We start from the raw sequence: 22,668 nt of genomic DNA, 5'->3' as shown, positions 1-22,668 counted from the left end.
CCTGGACATATTTTTTAAATTTTTTGTAGAGATAGGGTCTTGCTCTATTGTCCAGGCTGATCTCAAATTCCTTGACCTCAAGCCATCCTCCTGTCTCAGCCTCCCAAATGGCTGGGATTACAGGCATGAGCCACCACGCCTAATGGTCAATAAGTTTTGACTACAAAAAAATTCTTATATTTTATTTTATTTATTCTTTTCTGCTGTTTTGGTTTTATTCTGTATTTCAGTTTCTGTCTAATGTTTCTTAAATTTAAGGTAATTGTTCTGTCGGGGCATGGTGACTCAAATCTGTAATCGCAGCAGTTTGGGAGGCCGAGGTGGGCATATCAGGAGGTCAAAAGATCGAGACCATCCTGACCAACATGGTGAACCCCATCTCTACTAAAAATACAAAAATTAGCTGGGTGTGGTGGTGCACACCTGTAGTCCCATTTACTCGGGAGGCTGAGGCAGGAGAATCGCTTGAGCCCAGGAGGCAGAGGTTGCAGTGAGCCGAGATCACACCACTGCACTCCAGACTGGGTGACCGTGTGACACTCCATCTTAAAAAAAAAAAAAAAAGATAATTTTTCCTCTCACTTTGGTTACTTCACTGTTAGAGTGGAGGGGAAAAGTTGGCTAGTGGTGGATCAGATCAGCTCATCAAATGTGAAGACTATGTCATTTACTTAAGGAAGTGAAAATTCATAGTAGGTTATGATGAGCTGGTAAAACCAGAGTTTCTGAATTTACCTCTGAAGATCTAGGCTACATATTTATTGCTGCAACAATCTGTGTTAAGAATTTTCTGAGACTGGTGTTCTCAGAACAACATTTAGATTTAGTATTCACACTAGTGGTCACTAATAGAACTGTGTCAGATAGTGAAAGAATATCTAAATTTTCCTGTAAAGGAGACTTTGTGCTTTTGTTCAGAAAAAAATCATAAGGCAAACAATTGTTAAGATGAGAAAGGAGGCTTGTCCACTATGTAACCCGAGTGACTAGTCTTTCTACATTGATTGTATGTGAACATAAAGCCTACTGTGTACAAAGAACACTCTGCTAGGCATTCTGGGAGAAGCAGAGGAAATAAGAGACTCGGCCCTAACCTTAAGGATTGTATTTGTGTTGAGTAGAAAATGTTGGCCTGTTGAAGGATTTATAAGTTATCAAAACAATGCATTAGTAAGTATCAGGCAAGACAGGAGAAATGGAAAAGTTTAAGTCCTTAAACAAAATTACAAAACAGGGAATGATATAATTTATATGGAGGAATGACTTCTTGGAATAAATTTTGATCTATGTCTTTGAGGGAGATGATGAACCTAGCTAGGCAATGAGTTATCCCAAGGGGACACAGCACAGTAGTGTGAGATACAGGGAAAGATGAAAGGACAGTGCAAGTTGTATTTTGTGTGAGGCAGGAGATGGGTTGGATTAAAAAAGTATTTGTGAGACTTGATATTCAAAAGGCATCTACCTTATTGCTTTTTTTTTCTCTCTGTATAAAGCCACTGGGGGTAGATAGACACTGAGATGGTCAGAGAGAAGTTAGGCATGCCACTGCCCTCAAGGAACCTCCCTTCTAAATAATATAGAATGCATTCACATTGGAGACAGTAGCTGAAGTTTGAATAAACTGGTGTATGATAAAGAATAAAGTGGTAGTATTGAAAGGACAGGTAGGGTTTCAATCTGTAAAATGAGATGAAATAATACCTACTTTGCAGGGCTGTTAGAATAAAATGAAATAACATATGCAAAGTGCTTAACACTTAATGGGCAATTGATATGTGTTTGTCATCTTTCCTTCCTTCCCCACCTCTCAATTCTGAGGTAACTTGTACTATAAAAAGGAGAGATCCTTGAAAGATGCACAGAAGTGAAATTTTCAGAAGAGATGAGACTGGCCTTGGGCCTTCATTGTGGGGCTTAATGAACTGATGAATATTATGAACAAAGAGGTGGAAATACAGAACATGCTTTTGGGAGCTTTGTTGAAGCTGAGTGCGAGAAGAGATTTGAAGGTTGGACTTGAAACCTAGAGGTTGGATGGTACTTTTGTATTAGGTTGGTGCAAATGTAATTGCTGTTGTTGCCATTACTTTTTTTTTTTTTTGCACTGATTTAATAGCTTCTTTTGCGCCCAGATTCCACCTTGTATATTATAATAACTGGTGGTTTATGTGTCACCCTGCATCAGCTCTTTTCGGTAAATCATGAGTTGATTAACTTTGAATTCTCCATAATAAACAGCACAGCACTTTACACATAGTAAGGTCTTCAATACATATTTATAAAGTAGGTTAATAAAACAAACAAATGCTGGGAACGTCAGAAACAATGACTGTATGAATGTGACATTTTATGCTAATGTTGTATCAAGCTATGTATTTAATAATAAAATGTGGAAACACATGTTGTGGAGTGGAATTCTCCCTGGCTTAGTGGCTATGGACTTTGTGAACTTGAACAAGTTCTTTTGCAGTATGTGCTTAAACCCGAGACCATTTCTTAGCTGCCTGCTCTTCTGGCCTTAATTTCCTCATCTGTTCAATAGCTAGTACCTTATAGAGTTGCGAGCATTAAGTGAAAACTAGCTCAGTGCCTGGCACATAATGGGTGCTCACATGAATATTATTAATAATCACAATAATAGTTATTTTTATTTTTCCTAATTGAAATATTGATATGAAAATACCTTAAGTGACATTTACTCTTGTTCTATCCAATTATCGAACAAAATTCTGAATAATATATAGTGCTATTCTGTAATATTATATTGTTGACTCTGTTGTGTTGAAAACATCTTGTAATGTTAAAGTTTCGTTTTTGAGATAAAAGACCAATTCTCTACAGTGGGAGTTTAAGGAGTGTTTTGTTAGTATCTGCCTTGGGCTCTTCCAGGCCTTCTACAAACTTGATTTCCTTTGATCCTCACAGCAGTTCTGAAAGTGTTGGTCATAGTTTTTTATCCTCATTTTGCAGCTGAAGAAAATTAAAGCTCAGGTGACAAGGTTAGTGAGTGGCAAAGTAATTTATAATAATTAATGAGAAAAAGAATAGGCTGAAGTTAAATTTGGAATCAGTGTCTGAAATAACTAGGAAGTAAGATAAAGCACAGTCAATGTGAGCACCTGCAAAGGATTACAGAAACATGAGATTCCACCTGTCTTAAGTATGCAGCGTGCTATCTTGTTCAGTCTGCTGAGTATGAAAAGTATCGGTAAGCGTCATTTTTCAAAGACAGTTGCCTTTTTGATAACAGTCACAAAATGCCAAATTTTGCTCTTCTTCATTTTCTCTGACAATTTAGAAACTTAGTTTTCCAGTGTTCTGAAGGGATGACCTGTGACACACACGTAAGCAGCTAGTCATCTAGTAAGTGGTTTTTTTCGTTGTTCTTGTTGTTGTTTTTTTTTGACAGATCACCCAGGCTGGAGTGCAGTGGTGCGATCTTGGCTCACTGCAAGCTCTGCCTCCCGGGTTCACACCATTCTCCTGCCTAAGCTTCCCGAGTAGCTGGGACTACAGGCACCCGCCACCACGCCTAGCTCGTTTTTTTTTTTTTTTTTTTTTTTGTATTTTTAGTAGAGATGGGGTTTCACTGTGTTAGCCAGGATGGTCTCGATCTCCTGACCTCGTGATCCGCCCATCTCGGCCTCCCAAAGTGCTGGGATTACAGGCATGAGCCACCGCGCCTGGCTTATTAAATGTTTTTAAGCAAGGGCATGTATATATTGCACTGTAATCTGTACAGGACCTGGATACTGTTTTGACTTGAAGCATTCATTTTATAAATAGTTCTAACAGGCTCTATGGTGTGATACAAAACAGCATTTCTAACTTCCCCATCATCTAGACTTCAAACCTCAGAGTAAACTTTGAGACCTTGACCCTGTGTTCACATCAGTTTTCAAGTTCTGCATATTCTTCCCCTCTGTTCACTTTTCAAAGCAAATGCCCTTTCCTCCTTGAAGCCTGCTCTTCACCTCTACTGTGCAGTTGCTTCTACCTCGGTGCACTCTTGATGCTTAGCATTTAATCACTATTAGTCTTAGCTTACTACTGAATGGGATATTTTAACTTAAAAATTAATATCCCTATTCCACTATGAGACAGTGACCTTAACTGTCTTAACAATAGTGTGTTCCTACTGCCTGATACAGGGCTTGGCAAATAGTACTTCGCTTGATAATTTAGTGAAATGAATTGCTTTCATTATGATGGAACCCCAATAAAATTTATGAGACCAGAGATAACACTTTTTTTTTTTTTTGAGATGGAGTCTTGCCCTGTTGCCCAGGCTGGAGTGCAGTGGCGCCATCTCGGCTCACTGCAAGCTCCGCCTCCCGAGTTCAAGCAATTCTCCTGCCTCAGCCTCTGAGTAGCTGAGACTACCGGCACGTGCCACCACGCCCGGCTAATTTTTTGTGTTTTTAGTAGAGGTGGGGTTTTGCAGTGTTAGTCAGGATGCAGAGATAACACTTTGCAATATTTGAAGGCTGAATTGAGAAAAGGTAGATAAGGCCAAATATTATGGATGATATTCTTGGAATTGTTAGTTACCATGGTCTTTGTTATTGTTGGCTTGCTGAAAAGTAGCTCAAGGTTACAACAGAATCTTTTGCTTCACAAATGCTAACACCCCATCACTGTGTTAGTCGATATTTTCATTTTCTTTCCTGGTAATTTTCTTTTAAAAGATTATGATAAACCTAACTGGATAAGGATCAAATTAATTAATTCTTCCAAACTAGATCTGTGACTTTTTATATTCAGCACATTACTGCCACTCCCAACTACCATTCTGAGGGAGTTTTGGTTTTGAAATCCAAAGCAGGGAACCTTGGAGTTGTAATGTCTCTTTTTTTCTTTTGAGGAATATGAGCTCACCATGCATATTAAACACACTTATGTGTAAAGCAGTAAAGTGAACCCTGCCTAGTAGCAGTCAAGATAATGCAATGGAAAGTTTGTGTCTGTGTTGCTGAGAATCTTGCGTTTTGCATCGTTACTACAACAATCACATTGTAATCTAGAAATTACGAGTTCTTCTCCTGCTGAAGGCAATGGGTCAGGATTGAAGAGCATTGAGCAATTCAGTAAAGTTTGTCCAGATGTCAGTCCAGAAGAGATTTTACAATTGTAAAAGCTCAGATTAGTTTTAACATTGCAATCCTTTTTTGTCATTTTTGCGTGTTTCTTTCATTTTTTATTTAGACTTCATTGAAATTTTTTTGTTAGTTATAGATATTTTCCGTTGTAAACCTCCTCCAGCCTCCCTCCCCTAGAAACATTAGAATAAAATTTTCAGTTTTCATGAGAAGAAATGCAAAATGGTCATTAAAATTTTGAGAAAGCTTTGGCAGTGGTTATTTTTTAAATGCTTTTAATGGAATGAAATGTGCTACATCACACACATTTGTGCTTTTTTAAAACATAAGTATTCGAGATTGATATATTGTAGTTTAATTCCCTCTTTGTATTTAACACTATTATTTAAGTTTATTGTTAAAATAATATTTAACAGCATGTGATATCAAGGATAGCTGGAAGGTTTATAATACAAAAATTTTAGTGTTTAGGAAATGAGAGATATTAACATATATTAAAACTATTTTATTAAAATATAGAAATTAACACTTTGTGCCAATTCTAACCTCAGGATTATTTTTTGTGCCTCGGGTATGTTCCAATTGATCTCTTCATCAATTTTATGAATAGCATAAGTAAATTTAGTTCATTAATGTATTTATATACTTTAAATAGACCAATGTAAACAGCTTCTTATCTGCCATATGTTGAAATGCTTTAGTAAAGACATAACTGCCTGGTCAACAAAGATGGCATTGAATTGCACTGTTTTGGAAAAAAAGTTGAGCGAACTAGATGCCTGTTAATCTGGTTCTTTAAATATCATAAACAAAAGTATCAGAATGTGTTTCCAAGGACAAAGGCGGGGTTTTCCGGGCTTTGATTGGTTGCTGCCTTGTCCTGTCCCACGGCCATCCTTAATTGGCTTTGGGTAGATTGGAATCACATAAGCAGGGTGACATTTATTACTTTCCTAGTTGTTTCATTGCACTGAGCCCTGAGATTCCCGTAAAAGATTTCTTTTATTTTGTCCATGACCTACAAGAGAGGATCATTCTAAGAAGAGCAGGCATGAGTTTGAGTGCAAGAAGAGTCACTCTGCCTGCAATAACGCCAATAATTCTACAGAAAAGGGTATGTGACTTCTTTTTCCTTTTTTTTCTTTAATTTTTCTTGCTGCTTTTTTTCCCCTGTCACTGTGTGTTTATTAATACATAGGAAGTTTTACTTACATACCCTTGAAAGAGCCTGTAATTCATTAAAGTTGTAGGTAAAATTAAAGGATATATTATTGGAATTGAACTAGGAAAAGTAATACTGCGCTAGAACATCACTATAGTTAAAGACTTTCATCTAAAAGAAGTTTGATCTCGATTTCAGGTCATTGGGATTTAGAGACTGTATTGAAACTTTTTCTTGTTTGTCTTTCTACTGTAACTTCAAGCCTCTTTGTTTTAAGTTCAGTAGGAAATCTGCTATTATGTCTTATATTTGTTCACTAAGGAATAGTTTCTTTGTTTCACCATAATTCATAATATATCAATCTCTTCATTGTTGAATAGACTATACAATTATTTTACTGTTTAAACATGTGTTACCAGTTTATTCTCAAGTTTCTACCCATTTCTATTGAGCTTCTGCGTATTTGCTTAAGAAAAACTTTCCATTAAATTCCCCTGTTAAAGGGCTTTCTGTTAATTATTAATGCAGTCAATCCTGTGTATGAAAATATTTTATTTATTAGTTTTTTGTAAAGATTATTTTTATGTCTCATTTACAGCATTGCATTTTACAAGGTTGTGTGTGCAACCATGTCATGTAGCCGTAGTAAACTTCTCTTGTAAATCTCCAAAATAAGAACATTGCGTTGGACTTCTCAAAGAATCAAATCTGTCTCACTGAGAAGGAAAGCACTAAAACTCAGTTTTGGCAATATGCTTTCCAAATGGTTTTGGTGACACTAGAAACCGTAGTATTTATTTTTGAACTCAACTTTTAATAGTTAACTTTTAACTATCAGTGCATTCCATTAAGTCAAAGGTCATATTGCAATTTATTTGAAACATGGCAAATCTAACAGTTAAAGTGGCTATATTTTTTAAAAAGGAAGTGTCTCTTTACTATTTTTAATTTTTAGATTTTCAGCTTATTTTCTTATCCAGTCAACCATTTATTTACTGAGAATATTTTATTTGGCATTGGAACAGCTATATGATAATTTTGCCAACATGAGTTCTTTATCTTTCTTGAGGCCTTTTGCTAATTGTAAGCAAATTTAATTAAAAATATTTTGCTTTGGGCTTTAACTTTTATTTTGAATTGGATTTAGCAGTGCATTAATAATGACAATATAGGTTTGTGGACTCACCGAGGATGCGAAAAGGCATATTAACATTTATCAAGTCTATGTTCTCATGTTTGAGTTCTTCTTTATCCAATTAATACTGCAGTTTACATTGACTAAGAAACTTCTATCATATGGTTTGTTTTTGAAGACATGTTGGTATGATGGAAAGTGTACTATTCGGACTCTCCATTTACTAGCCCTGTGACTTTGGGCAAATCCAGTAAACTCTTGAAGTCCTTACTTCCTCATCTGTATAACAAACTGAGGAGTTTTCAGTAGATAATATCTTCAGTCTTATTTGTGTCTATAATTCTGTGAACCAAATATTTTATATTTTCATGGTTATAGTAAAGTATGTAAATTATTTTTATTATTTTAGAGAGATTATAAAACATTAGGAAAGAATGCTATAATGTTCAAGGAGTTTGAGCAATTAGTCTAGGAGAAATTGATTATGGCAAAACTTGGATAGAAAAATAACTTTGAGCACTACCTGATAAGTAGGAAAACAAGATTATTCTGGAAAGCTGTGGTTATTATTGGTATTACAGCTGAGCTGCCAATGGTCACATCATTGTGATTTATCATGGTATTTTAATAATAAGCTTCTTGTCAAGTTTCTATTATAATATTTATAAAAGTCAAAATTCCCTAGACTCAAATCTATGCTATTTTTTTCAATGAGTGCACATATTTAGGTGTTTATATAATTCAGCACACCGTTATTTGCTTCTCCTGATATTTTAACTCCCAAAAGACCTATTTTTGTCTATTTGATTGTTCTGAAAATCTTAATATCTTTTATTTTAGGAGTCGGGTATTTTCTGATTTAAAAATCATCCATCTGCTCTGGTCACACCATGATTAATTTTTTCTTCCAATATAAGAAGTTATTTCATACTTGTAATTAACTTATTTTCCATATATGCCATAATTTTAAATGATCTTATAAATCAGCACAAGCATTTCTCAGAGAATTTGGGGAGCAACTTCTCATTTTCCCATGAAGGCAGGTGCTTTTTCTACAGGTTTGGGGTAAAGTTTGCTCATCCTGAATGAGTGGCCCTTGACAAATAATTTATCAAATGGAATCCTAATCATTTAAAAGGCTGAGAGCATTTCTGAAAATGCTCCATAGCAATAGGGAGTAATTTTCGTATCATCTAGTGTGTCTGATCCAAGTGGCTGTAAGAGTCTCTGGTAGTGATTAGGAACTTGAATTTTAAACGTGGCCCTTCATGTGGTATAGATCTATTTTGTAGCAGAGAAAGTATGCCTTGATCTTTGAGAAAAAAAGGTATTTTGGTAGATTCTCTATCAAGTAAATTGGAAAGAAAATTTTCACTTCCAAATTCTATTAGCATCTGATTTCTCTGATTTAAGTGAATTAAGGTTCTGGTGAAGAAGGCTTCCTCATGTGCCTCAGAAACAATCACATCCTCAGCAAACCTTGTGAATGAGTATGTTACCGCATCGCATTTTTCTCAGATCAGCACTAGGTTGTAGCTTTTTATTTTTTCAAATGAGAAGACTGAGTCTCTTGGGTGTTGAGTGACTTATGCAAGGTCACCCAGAAGGTCAGTGGCAGAGCTAGAAATAGAATCTAGATCTTGTGACTTCCAGTATGCTTCTCCTAGATACGTGTTACCTCCTGAAATTAATATGGTAATGAAATTGCCTTATGGTGGGTATAATTGCCATTCAAGTCTGGAATTAGCTTAGGCAAATCCTTTCATCTTCCTCTGCACCTCCACCAACTCCCTTATGCTCTAGCATAGAAAACATTTTATTCAGAAAGCAATTGTAAGCAGCCAAGTGTGTATGTGTGTGAGTGTGTGATAGAAAGTTTATACCTGGAACTCCAGATTGGCACATTACATAAAGAAAACATTTTAAGGTCCCAGAGAGTTAACATAAGGCTCAAGTATTGTAAAGTACAAACTAAGTATAATATAAAATTCACATTCTTTTATAGAAACATTACCAGATCAGAAAACCTTATGTCCATATCCTGATTCGCTGGGTTAGGCATATTTCATGTCTCTATCAGGTTAATATTTTTTGTTTGTTTGATTTTTTTTTGTTTTTTGAGATTGAGTCTCGCTCTGTCACCCAGGCTGGAGTGCAGTGGCGCCATCTTGGCTCACTGCACCCTCTGTCTCCTGGATTCAAGCGATTCTCCTGCCTCAGCCTCCTGAGTAGCTGGGACTACAGGCGTGTGCCACCACACCTAGCTAAATTTTTGTATTTTTAGTAGAGAAGGGGCTTCGCCATGTTGGCCAGGATGGTCTCCATCTCCTGACCTTGTGATCTGCCTACCTCCGCCTCCCAAAGTGCTGGGATTGCAAGTGTGAGCCACTGCGCCCAGCCAACATTGTTTTTAAGTTATGTTTGCAAGCATTTTTGCATTCTTCATCCATGCTACAATTACAGGAGATGTTCATAAGCACACAAGATCCTGAAGTATCTTCTGAAATCTCAGAGGAAAAAAAGGGATACTTTTAATGATATGTATTTTTTAAGATTCAAATCCTTTTGAAAATTGTAAATTCATGAGTGTAATATGGAACAATGCCATTTATGAGAAGATCTAATTCCCCATTCATATAAGATAATAGTTCATGTTATAGTCATTTCTTTCCTCATACAATTAGAGTCATTGCTATGATTTTCTAAAAGTGATTTAGTGGAGGAAAGAACACATATCATCACATCACTATTTTTCCCAGAATCTTTTAAACATGTACAAAATCAGTCCAAACTTCCTTAGCATTTGCCATGCTCCAGGGCCTGCCTGGCCCTCAGCCTACCCAGCTTCCCTTGAAGCCTTCACTGCAGCATGTTGTTTGCCTCCTTGTGCTTCAAACAGCTTTTTTTTTTTTTTTTTTTTAGTGTGGATTTATTTATTTATTTATTTATTTATTTATTATTATTATACTTTAAGTTCTAGGGTACATGTGCATAACGTGCAGGTTTGTTACATATGTAAACTTGTGCCATGTTGGTGTGCCGCACCCATCAACTCGTCAGCACCCATCAACTCGTCATTTACATCAGGTATAACTCCCAATGCCATCCCTCCCCCTTCCCCCCTTCCCATGATAGGCCCCGGTGTGTGATGTTCACTTGGACTCGGGAAGAGGAACATCAAACAGCTTTTAACATCTGTATCTCTGCACTTCTGCTGCCAGGATTGTGCTCTGCAGCCTATAGACAACTCCAGGCTAGGTTGCTTTCCCAAATGCTGTGTATTGCCTAAGTGTCAGCTCAGGCTGTGGTCTCATCCTAAAGAAGACTCTTTTGCTTCACATTTACTTTCATGGTGCCTTGATTTAGTATCAGTGGACACACCTTTGTCACTCATTAGTCAATTCCACCACTACAGCCCTGTAACATCAATTTTATTATTACTTCATATGGCTCTCCATAGGTGTGTACAATATGACTTTCAATTGCTCTATCTTGTTTATTTTTGTATATCTTGGACCACCATTTGGTTTCTAAAAGTTGTCTTTTGATTTTTGGTCTTACAACTAGATCTTAGTATTTTAAGGGAAGAAATTTTTAAATAAAATGTTTTGTCAGTTATGGGCAGAATGTAATTTCATGTAACCAAAAAACACAAAGGACTGTGGATTAAGGAGGAAAAGAGATTTATTTTTCTTTCACTTTACAAGGATCAGTCCAAAGCTAATGTTGCAGCCCCACAATGTCCTCAGGCAACTGACCTCCTTCTTGCTATTATTTCTTCTCTAGTGTGGGTCCTTTTTCCTTTTATGGAAAGATAAATGTAAATTTCCAGTCGTCCTGTTTACAGTCTTTGCACAGAGAATGTGAAGGACCAAGAACAGGCTCATGAGTTTTATACCAGTTAACATGCCATTGTGGAGTAACCAGGAGTTTCTGCTTACGTCTTATTGGCCAACTCTGGATACAAGGAAAGTCAGGAAATGCGGGCCTGGAGTGTAGCACACTGCCCTCCTCACCAGAATCGGGATTCATCAGGAAGGAAGAGAGGAAGCGTGGATATTGGTGGGTAACTCGCCAGCTCCTCTACAAGTGCCTTGGACATACTAGACATTTAGTAAATATGTGTCTGGGATTTTTATTATTCTGGTGCCAGATATGAAATGTGGCTATGCTTTTTAAGCAAATAATATTCTATTACTTGGATAGGGATTGTAGGTATGGTAATAAGTGGGGAGGGAGCAGATTTCCTGAGCAGAAGAAGTTGTGGAAGGCCATGGATGGTGGTCTAAGTTTAGATGGTGGACTTGCTTGGAAGGTGGTAGTGGGCATTGTTACTGTTTTTTATCCAGAGTTCTCGTTCTTGCTAAACCTTGATATTTCTCCTGCCCTTTTTACTTTTGTACAGAGTAACTTAGTTGTACACTCAACCAGGAAGGGGGTCACAGAGATGAATGGTATTCGCATTTTCATAAAATGTTTCTTTTCCTGAGCAGTGAGTTTTTAGGAAGTGTGATGTAGCAGATTATTTGTATGCTTTAGAGACGGGAAGCCCAGAGTTTGAGCTCAGCTTTATCACTCACCAGTGCCCTGGCTTTTGGAGCATTCTTTCCAAACTCTCTGAGAATCAGTTTCTCTGTCTTGGGGATGAGGATGCTTCCTCGCAGTACAGTTTTGAGGATTCAACAGGATAAATATTTAGAAGCATTTCACACACAGTAGAAGTCTAACGAACATGAATTTCCCTTTTTCCCCACCTGTGAAATGGCATGTTTTACTAGTTTCATAAAGAGTTTAAATTTCCCTATGACTGAGAATTTAAATTTTATGTGCCCTATTCTCCTAAAGTGGTTATCCAAAGATTTCATAGTAGAAAATGAGTCAAACAAAAAATGTTTTTTCTTCATAGATTGCAGGCAGGGAGAGAAAGACAACATATCTTTCAAATGCTTGCTCCCACACTTTTCCTTTCTGTAACTTTAGAAGGACTCTAATTTGAATTAAAAAAAATGAATCCAACTATATATGCTGATGCATACTTTGTTAAAATCTTTGGGAACATAGATTTAAATACAAGATAGGTGGTTAATTACTCCTCCTTTCAATGTCCTAGGGAGTATTAGACAGGGACTTCTGGGTTGTATATTTGAAAGGGATAAAAGTAGGTCTAGTATTAAGACGTTGTTTCAGTAGGCAAGTGGTGTTACTATTAATAGAATCTTAGCTGTATGATGGTGAGAACTTGTTACTTTGGGTCCTCATTGGACCTCAATGCGCAGCACATAGAAGGCACAAAGTTGGTATCTAATTACCAATTAGTTGGATAGAAAAATTTGTGTAAAGGCAAGATTGAGCTCTTTAGATACTGACCTACTCTTTCCTTCCTAATATTTGTCTCTCTGTTGCTTTTCCTTCATTTTGGCCAAGTTTCTCATCTTTTGGGATGAAAAGCTATCATACTCAGGCCTTTTCATTACCTTTATCTAGCTCCAACTTGCTGCAGTGGGCAATTTGGTGTACCCTTCACACAGAGTATTGCCCTTCACACAGCACAATAAAAAATAGCAGCTACGACATGTTCAGCTTTTATTACACATTCACTTAAACCCTCATAAGAACCCTAAATGCTTGGTGGCCAGACCCATTTTTGGATGAGGAAAATTGGCTTGGAGAGTTAAGTGTCTTTGCCAAAGCACCTTGCTCATCAATGACAGAGGCGGGACTGAGGTCCAGGCCTCTGCTCCACCTAGCACAGGAGGCTGCCTCTCAGAATTGCCTGGGCACGTGCACTCCGTAGCCACTTATCACGTGTAGCTGCAGTCATTTGTCCTTTCACCTGTAGTCTTTTCATGGGACGAATCTCACCTTTTCTGCCAATCTGCCATTTGCTCTCCTGGTTGTTTTTTCTTGCTGTGCACTCAGTTTTGCCTCAAAGACATAGTGATTCAACCATCAGTTCAGAGTTTCTTAGAATTCAACAGGACGGTAGGGTCTCTTGGGACTTATTCAGAAATGCCTTATTTTGCTTTCAAAAATTTATAATAATAATTGCTAACATTAGTTGAGTGCTATCAGTTTGCCAGCATTTTGCCCATTTTATAGTATGAGGAATCTAAAACTCATGACTAATGCTAAGTTTGGGGTCTAAGATGTGATCACAGCAGATTCCAGGGTCCCCTGTCCACTGTGAGCACCTGGGCTGAACCTCCCTGAGTACAGGTGCCGGGCAGCATGATTTTGCACACTGTAATGCGTAGTCCACATTTGGCAGTGAGGCTGATTAAAAATAGCTGGGCTAATGAACGGTCTCAGACTATTGCTTGGGGCGGTCTGTAGGGCTGGCTTCCCTGGCTGTGCCCCAGAACTCTAAGCCAAATATTGAAAATAATAATCTCTTTTTGGCAGAAAAAAAAGAAGCAAGACTTTTGGTAATTTCAGATTCTAAACCCCTAGAAAGGATAAAGATTTTCTACCCCTGTAGGATATTAAAAATGCTTGCCATTATGAGAATTCTCAAAGAGGAATTCAAAATTTGTTTTGGCAAGAACGGCATTGTCAGAAAGCCTCCTAATCAGACATGCATATTTGAACGTATACATTCAGGCTTTGTTTGGGAAAATACCAGGAATTATTATTTTGCAGTTTCAAAACTGAAATTTGCTTGGGTAGTTTTATCAATATTTGAAGAAAAAATTTGATATTAGTGTTTGAAATCCTGGCAAGAAGTTCAAGTTTGAGTTCCAAGAAAGGTTCCTAGTGGAGTGACACATACGTATATATGTATACTTATGCCCCCACAATTCTTCTTATTAATGTTTAATATGTAGAAATTGTTTATCTTAAAAATTCAAATATTTAATAATTCTAAAAAAATAGATATTAACTTTGTCACAAGCTTGTGATTATATCAAACAGAAACTCCATAGGTTTAACAAGGTTGCAGTTTTCGAAACATGGTCTTGTCTCTGTTTGCACAACCTGAGAAATAAAGACTCCCTCTGCTGGCTATCTCAGTATTTGCAATTATTCTAGCGAGAAGCTGTGAAAAGTGAAAAAACAAAACAAAACAAAGGAAAACAGCCTTTTTTGACACTCAAAAAGCAAGGTGCTTTGGGATATATGTATGTATACATCTATTTATGCTCTAGTGTTTATTTTTCTAATACTTTTATCCAAGATGTCATGTAGAAGCAGCAGCTTAAAGCAGCCTAAATACTGGGCGAACAGAATGGAAAGAATACAGCATCAGGTGGGAGCCAGAAATGGGGATCTGTGGCTGGCTCGGCCAGTGACAATTTGGAGGTCTCTGAGCAGGTCGTGACTCCAGCTTCAGCTTTGTCATTTGTGAAATGGGAGGATTTAGTAGATGTTCTCCAGGAACCCTTCTAACCTTTAGTATTTTATGATTCTAACAGTATAGATTCCATTTCTTTTACAAGACTATACATGCTCTATACATGTCTTTCACTGATATAAAATAAATATTCATGACTATACATGCTCCATACATGTCTTTCACTGATATAAAATAAATATTCAGAAAAATGTAAGCTAGTACAACCACCATGGAAAACAGTACGGAGATTCCTTAAAAAACTAAAAGTAGAACTACCATTTGACCCAGCAATCCCACTTCTGGGTATCTACCCAGAGGAAAAGAAGTTGTTATACAAAAAGATACTTGCACATTCATGTTTCTAGCAGCACAATCCGCAATGGCAAAATCGTGTAACCAACCCAAATGCCCATCAATCAACAGGTGGATAAACAAACTGGTACATTTATATGATGGAATACTACTCAGCCATAAAAAGGAATGAATTAATGGCATTTGCAGCAACCTGAATGAGATTGGAGACTATTATTCTAAGTGAAGTAACTTGGGAATAAAAAATCAAGCATTGTATGTTCTCACTAATATGTAGAAGCTAAGCTATGAAGATGCAAAGGCATAAGAATGATACAATGGACTTTGGGGACTTGGGGGGAAGAGAGGGAGCAGGTGAGGGATAAAAGACCACAAATGGTGCAGTATATGCTGCTCAGGTGATGGGTGCACCAAAATCTCACAAATCACCACTAAGGAACTTACTGATGTAACCAAATACCACCTGTACCCCAATAACTCATGGAAAAATAAAATAAAATAAGAAAAGTAAATAAATATTTAGAAAAATGAAGGAAAAGTAAAATTACAAAGTGGGTATAAATCTGTTGTTCTCAGTGTTGTTACTGCATGGGAATGTTAGGATCTAGAAAGTTTGTACATTATTATAAGTTTATGAAATAATACCCCCAAAATGTCCAGGAAGGTTGAGCATAGCATATTTTATTGATTGTGTGGCACTTTAAGTTGTAAGAAGCATCATTATTTTATATACTTCCAATAAAACTGTAACATGCCATTAAGGGTAAGTTACATCCAGGTTTCAGAAAAGTTAAATGTGAAAAAAATGTGCTTTTGAAAATCAATGAAATAAGGTAGTTACTAAAAGGGCTTCAGTTGATGCCAGACAACTCAATAATTGCAATAAAGTCTGATGTGTCTTGGGCTCTAGTAAACAGTATCTTTCTTCTCCTCACATTTTCCCTTTCTTCTAAACACTTATTCCACCCCTCCCCTACTTGTTCTTCTTTCTCACTGTGGGAACCAATTTTTAACTTTTTCACTTAGACATGTCTTATGGCTGTCCAGGGAATAAACTATTGCTTAAAAACTGAAATGAGATACTGAAATAAGATTGTGTCCAACAGAAGCATGGCCAGTGGTGCTCTGCTTTAAATATGAATTAGCATTAGCATTTGCAGAAGTTTTCTCGTTTCCGAGATGAATTAGCGCTGGCATCTTAGCAGGAATTGCATGAGTATTAAAAACACTGAAACTTCAGAGAACACAGCTTTGATGAAATCATCGGAAACTTTAGTGTGGGATTTGTGATTTGAACCTCTCTTTATTTTTCATATTGGATTTAGGTCTTAAAATAACATGTCCGTGTGTGTGTGTCTGTATGTGATAGCTTAGGATATTTTCTAACTTAGTTGTTAATGTTTGCCTTCTTTTGTAATGAAATTGGAGCAGTTTCTTTTGCCCTTTTTTCCTGCCACATAATAGAGCAAACTGAAAGGGCTTGAATTTCTCTCTTTGTCAAATGGAACCCCCACTTGAGTTGGAGTCCTTCTTTCTGCCTCGTAGTAAGAAAGGAGGCCCAAAGAAAGAGTACTCTTCATGGCTCTTGGCCTGAGACAAGGAGAGCAGAAAAGGTAAATAATAGAGTAGGAGGATAAATGTGAATGGAGGGGCTTTAAGGAGGTGTCCTGAGTCTCTTCTTGCTTGCAGGCTTTTTTTTCTCTTGGTTGGAAGCCTAGATGCCGCATGCTGCTGCAGTGTCACTGCCCCAGGCTATCTAGTGTGACAGTGCTAACTTCCCTTCTGTGCTAAGTGTAGGGCATTTCCAGTAGTGAGACCACACTGGGCCTCTTTAGCCTGTTGCTGGATGGAAAATTAACGCATCATTAAACCCCATCAGGCCGGACACGGTGGCTCACGCCTGTAATGCCAGCACTTTGGGAGGCCTAGGCGGGTGGATGACAAGGTCAGGAGATCGGGACCATCCTGGCTGACATGGTGAAACCCTGTCTCTACTAAAAATACAAAAAAATTAGCCGGGCATGGTGGCGGGTTCCTGTAGTCCCAGCTACTTGGGAGGCTGAGGCAGGAGAATGGCGTGAACCTGGAAGGCGGCGGAGCTTGCAGTGAGCAGAGATCGCGCCACTGCACTCCAGCCTGGGTGACAGAGCGAGACTCTGTCTGAGAAAAAAACAAAAAACAAAACAAAACAAGAAAACCCAAAAAACCTCTTCTATGCATTTTGAATTCATATGCAGGACTCCTGGAAGCTCTCTGTGGATCCCCAGGAACACAGATTCTCTAATTCTGAATCTCTTTATCCAGGCATGACCCTAAAATTTACTGCAGAAATGTAATATCATGCAAATCTATAGCAGGACTGAGTTTTTACAGAGGTGGTGTGGAGATGATCCATCTTGCGACCTTAATGATAAGAGCCGTACCTCAAAGACTGTGAAAGGACAGAAAGAGCCTTGGTCAGGAGTAACTTGATGGAACTGCCTCACCAAACCCTGAGCTGCCTGCCCTGGCTTTGAATGTGAGAAGGAGATCAACCTCAATTTGGCTAGCCCATTGTAGGTAGGAGTGACTTTCTGTAATTGTAGCTGAATCCTTTCCTAAGTGATTAAATCACCATGTGGTTATTTATCCTGATTCTCTTACCACTTTGTAATCATATTCTTATAAAACTGTCATTTTTATTATTAAATAACATTTAATTTTTAAGAATTATTTCTACATAGCCAACTTTTTAAAAAGCTACCCATCACTTGTGTATCTTTAAAAGTATTTCCTATTGTGGTGGCCCCTGGCTAGTTTGCACTGATGGAAACCAGTGTCCCACAGTACCGGGTGAAGGCACCCCGTCCTCAGGCTGCCGGGCACCCATACTTCCTCCCTGTCCTCATAACTTAGCCGTTCTGATCTCCATTTAGTGTGGTCTGGTTACTGTTTCCTGAGCATTTTTTCTCCTTTCTTCCTCAGTGTGTTTGCTCATGTTTGTCCCACACAGGTGTTTTCTTACCTTCTTTCCTTATTCTTTCAGAATCCCAGACATAACGTGGCTCTCAGCAGTCACCTAAGCCACCTTTGTTCAGTCCATAAGTTTCATGAAAATTTGCCTAAATTTTCTCTTTGGTTCACGTGTGTCTTTTCTCCCATAGAGGTTTTCAAACTCCGTGAGGTTTCAACACTACCATTTTGGAATTCACTAATATTGTCTCACGCAGGGCTGTGCATGATGTTTTCATTCATTACTGAAGGAATTGTTTTGATTGTCGCTGTGTGTCCCACATTGTGCTCACTGCTGGGGATATAAAGAGGAGAAAACAGTGGTCCCTGATGTCATACATCATTCTCATGGTGAAGGGCAATGCGTAGTGATTATAGTTGCACACATGCATGCATGCAAAAAGGGCCTGGACCTAAGCTGGAGGTCTTTGGAAGCTTCCTCCCAGAAATAATGGTTTATCCTAAGATATGAGGGAGCAGAAAAAGTAGAGGGTAAGGAAACCATGTTCTAAGCACAAGCAGTAGCATGTGCAGGGGCCCTGTGTTGAGAAGGAGCATGACTTTTTCAAGAAGCAGAAAAAAATGTAGGATTGGAGTCAGAGGACAGGATTGTAGGGAATAAAGTTGAAAGGGGGTACAGGGATGTGGGATAAACCTGTTTGTGTCAATCAATTCTTATAATTCTGATATTGGTGACAGTATCTGTTTTAAGTAATGTCTTATAACTAGTTTAACACGTACTGTTCATGCTCAAGGAAAATGTGTTTCTGACTATCCCTCACAAGTGGAGAGGATCGGAGGCTTTTCTTGCAACATGATTTCTCAAAACTATATGCTTGTAAATATTTGACAGTTAGCAAAATAATACAGGATAGCAATAAGAAAGCAGTAGAGATTCTTGAGCTGTTAGGGTCTTTAGGAACAGTCTTTGTTTCTAAAATGCAAAATTTTAAAAACACAATTAAAGATTTGGAATAAGTAGTAATGACTACATTGCTTCCCATTCTTTTCATTTCAAGGGAACTACTGAGTTGCTTAATTCAAGATATCTAAAAATGTCTCTTGTTATCTTAGGACACTGTGTTTCTTATTTAGAAGAATGTAAAAATTCAGGGCTACTCTGACCCTGACATAAAAATATTTTGCATGACTCAAGTACATTGCTTATCTATTAAAAATAATAAAGAAAAAATATTGAAACATTGTAAGTTATTTTATAATTTTACTGTGGTTAGATGAGAAACTTTCAAAGAGCTGTAGAAATAAGCTTAGCTTTAGGACATAGTTCAGAGCAGATTCCTGTGAGCCTTGTTTCTTATTTTTATTTTATATTAACTATATGTTAACTATACATATATAATTAATAGATATAATACATAAATTAATGAATTTATATTTCTGTTTAAAAAATATATATGTCTCATCATGCTAAGGCCATATTTAAATGTGATATTTAAAATAAATTTAAAATTTAAAATAAATATCATGTTTAAATTATTTTAAATCAATGACTAATTAATTAATAGTAATTTAGTTGGGTTTAACTATTGAATTTGTATTTTCCTAAAATAGAAACTTTGACACAGAAGATAACCATAGATAACTATGCCCAAATATCTTTTTCTTTCACTTTTGCTCTTTCAGTTTTTTCTTTCTCTTGCTTCATTGTATGGATTCTTACTCATGGTTTTATACTTAATCCATGCTCGTTATTTTACCTACCGAATGATGATTCCTCTTCTCTCTCTCTTTGAAGAAACAAAGGATAAGCGAGGCAAACCTATGGCATAATTAATGACTTCCCAGTCATGACAGATCCAAAGCCCTCTTTTGCTCTGTGACATTCTCAAATGACCAGTTGACAATGCCAAGTTCATTTCAAATATTCTAGAATGAATTCACATTGAAAAGGATCTGGCTATCCCATGCCATCCCATTCCTTGAAGTCAGCAAGGAGGAGGCAAAAGGCTGACCGCTTAGCCTTTGCTCACTTTTTTCCTTAGTTAGAGCTTTCCAAATATGTTCTTAGAATTTCAGGTGATACAGAGAAATACTAAGTATGTTTTGGGGGCAAGGTAATACATACTGACTTGACTTTATTTTGTTTATTTATTTATTTTTAGTTTCATTTTAAATATTTTGTCTCTTTTAGTCTAGAGGCTTTAAAGGGCTCAAACTTTTTTTTCTGAAAAGTTACCATTTCTTCTTGTACTTTAACATTGTTGTGTCTAGTATTCTAAAAATGGGTTGTGTTAGTTTAATCTCTTTCTTCCACTTACTTTTTATGAAGAGCAGTCTAGGGGAGGAGTTGATGTGTAAAGTGTATAAACATGCCTTGATAGAATGTCAGCCAAAACAGAGATTTGCTTCACCCACATTCCAGCATGTCTTTGCAAGAGCTGCAGTGACTACGTATTAAATTTGCATTGCTAGGTACCATGTGCTCCTAGGGCAGTTTTTGAAGCTGTAAACTACTCCAAAGGCCAAGGTTGTTGTGATTGTCAGGATTAGAGTGACACAGAAGGGCTTTCCAACACAGGCAGTGTGTACACTCTTGGCCTTCCTTGGACGCTCTATCTGTTTATGCTGGTGGGTTGTTGTAGATAAACCTTATCAGTGCCATGTTTCTCTTGCTAGTCAACTTTCAATCCTTGGATGGAACAAAATTTCTTCTTATTCTTCTTTAGGGTCCAGGAAGAATTTCTTCCTGTTGGCATCCAATTTCAACTGATCTTGTAGATAAATTGATATAAATAATATACTGCTCACTCTAAAGCAAGCTGGGAATTTGGGCCACTGCACTGGAAATGTATAACAGCCCTTTATTAAAGAAATGTATAATATCCCTTTATTAAATAGCATGATTATATAATGTTTAATTTTTTTTTACCTTTTAGTATGTATAAGAAATAGAATACTAATATTTTGCTTCAGTGGTTCTTAAGAACAGCTCTGCTATTTGTTTTTTACATGATCACAAAAGTCTTTAACTTTAACTTAGTTTTAACTCATATAGTCATGCAGTTTTTGTGATGAGTTGAATTCTTCTTAAATAGGAAGGTTTAGTGTAGTAATTCTTTGGGCAAGAGGCATGTTCAACTCTACTAGAGAATTAAGTCTTCACTTGTCTTTTCCTTTTTCATACATATATATATATATACACACACACACACACACACACGTATATATTCTTTATTGAGTCAGAGTATTGCTCTTATTGCCCAGGCTGGAGTGCAGTGGCGCGATCTTGGCTCACCACAACCTCCACCTCCCGGCTTCAAGCGATTTTCCTGCCTCAGCCTCCTGAGTAGCTGGGATTACAGGCATGTGCCACCACTCCCGGCTAATTTTGTATTTTTAGTAGAAATGGGGTTTCTCCATGTTGGTCAGGCTGGTCTCGAACTCCTGACCTCAGGTGATCCTCCCACCTTGGCCTCCCAAAGTGCTGGGATTACAGGTGTGAGCCACCACACCTGACCCTTTCACTTATTTTAAGGAGGAACAAATAGAAATATAATGAGACTTTTTAACAAAGGCATCCCATTCATAGTTTAAGGAATTTTCATAAATACAGAATATATCTAAGAGATGACAGAGATTTACTGCTGTGGAATATCAACCTAAATATAATTTCATTATTCATAGATGAATGTGTATTTTGGATAAGTGTGAGCATTAAATAGGATTTTTAAAAAATAAGGGCTTGAAATGGATTTCAAACAAAAATATTAAGTTTTTCTCTCAGCCGGTTTTATTCATTCTAACAATGAAATATATGCAGTTATTCCAGAAACTCAAATTGGCCTAAGCCCCTCTAAGTTTGTGCATCTCAGTTCTTGTCAACTTATGTCTAAATCTGCAGTGACATAATCTGAAGAAAATAGTGGCATATCCTGATTATTTAGTCACCTTTCTCATTTTATCCAAATTTACCTCTTGCTCTTTTCTAGCCCTTTTCTAAAAAAATTAGTTTAGCCTTCAGAATGTCTCTAGTTTTTCATTTTCTTAGCTTCTCTGAAATAAGAGATAGAACATGCAAAATAAGAGGCGTACTTCTGTTGCCCCAGGTCAGGAGAGTTTACTGTAGGAAAACATGTGGGGGTAGTCAGGAGGTGCAGATAACATTTTCAGCAACCCCTAGATCATTCTTCAGTCCCCTCATTTCCTGGCATGGAATGTGCAGCAGGGAACAGAAACAGACGACAGAGAAAGCAAGAGGGAGGGGAGAGAGGTGTAGGATGCTTTTTAACAAACATATCTCTTGGGAACTAAGAGTGAGAACTCACTCAATCCCATGAGGATGGCACCAGGACATTGTGAGGAATCTGCCCCCATGACCCAAACACCTCCTGCTAAGCTCCACCTCCAACACTGGGGATTACATTTCAACATGAGATCTGGAGAAGACAAATATCCAAACTAGATCACTCTCCTAGCAAAAACTCTTTTAAGAAAAGTCTCTGTTTATTCATAATTTATCATTGTATTACAGGAACCTACCCCAGGGTGATACATGACTCTGTTAGCCAGGCTGGAGTGCAGTGGCACAATCCTGGCTCACTGCAACCTCCACCTCCCAGGTTCAAGTGATTCTTGTGCCTCAGCCTCCCAAGTAACTGGAATTACAGGCATG

General features: G+C 37.4%; 1 protein-coding gene across 9 annotated transcripts in view; it reads left to right on the top strand.

Moving 5' to 3' along the window:
• Positions 1-22,668, top strand: part of GRB14 (growth factor receptor bound protein 14) — a 127,929-nt gene that overhangs the window by 47,129 nt on the left and 58,132 nt on the right. For 2 of the 9 annotated variants that reach the window (XM_074009319.1, XM_005573334.5), the window contains exon 1: positions 6,012-6,216. The exons of 6 other annotated variants lie outside the window; for them this stretch is intronic. In XM_074009319.1, the coding sequence (XP_073865420.1) occupies positions 6,154-6,216 (63 nt within the window). In that variant the 5' untranslated portion in view covers positions 6,012-6,153. Of the gene's footprint in view, positions 1-6,011; positions 6,217-11,251; positions 11,462-22,668 lie in introns of those variants that run through there. One more of the 9 variants, XM_074009320.1, reaches the window with a different exon arrangement.

This window comes from Macaca fascicularis, chromosome 12, assembly GCF_037993035.2.
Source record: "Macaca fascicularis isolate 582-1 chromosome 12, T2T-MFA8v1.1".
Classification (NCBI taxonomy): Eukaryota; Metazoa; Chordata; class Mammalia; order Primates; family Cercopithecidae; genus Macaca; species Macaca fascicularis.
Note: the sequence above shows the minus strand (reverse complement) of the source record. Positions and strands in the feature narration are given on the sequence as shown.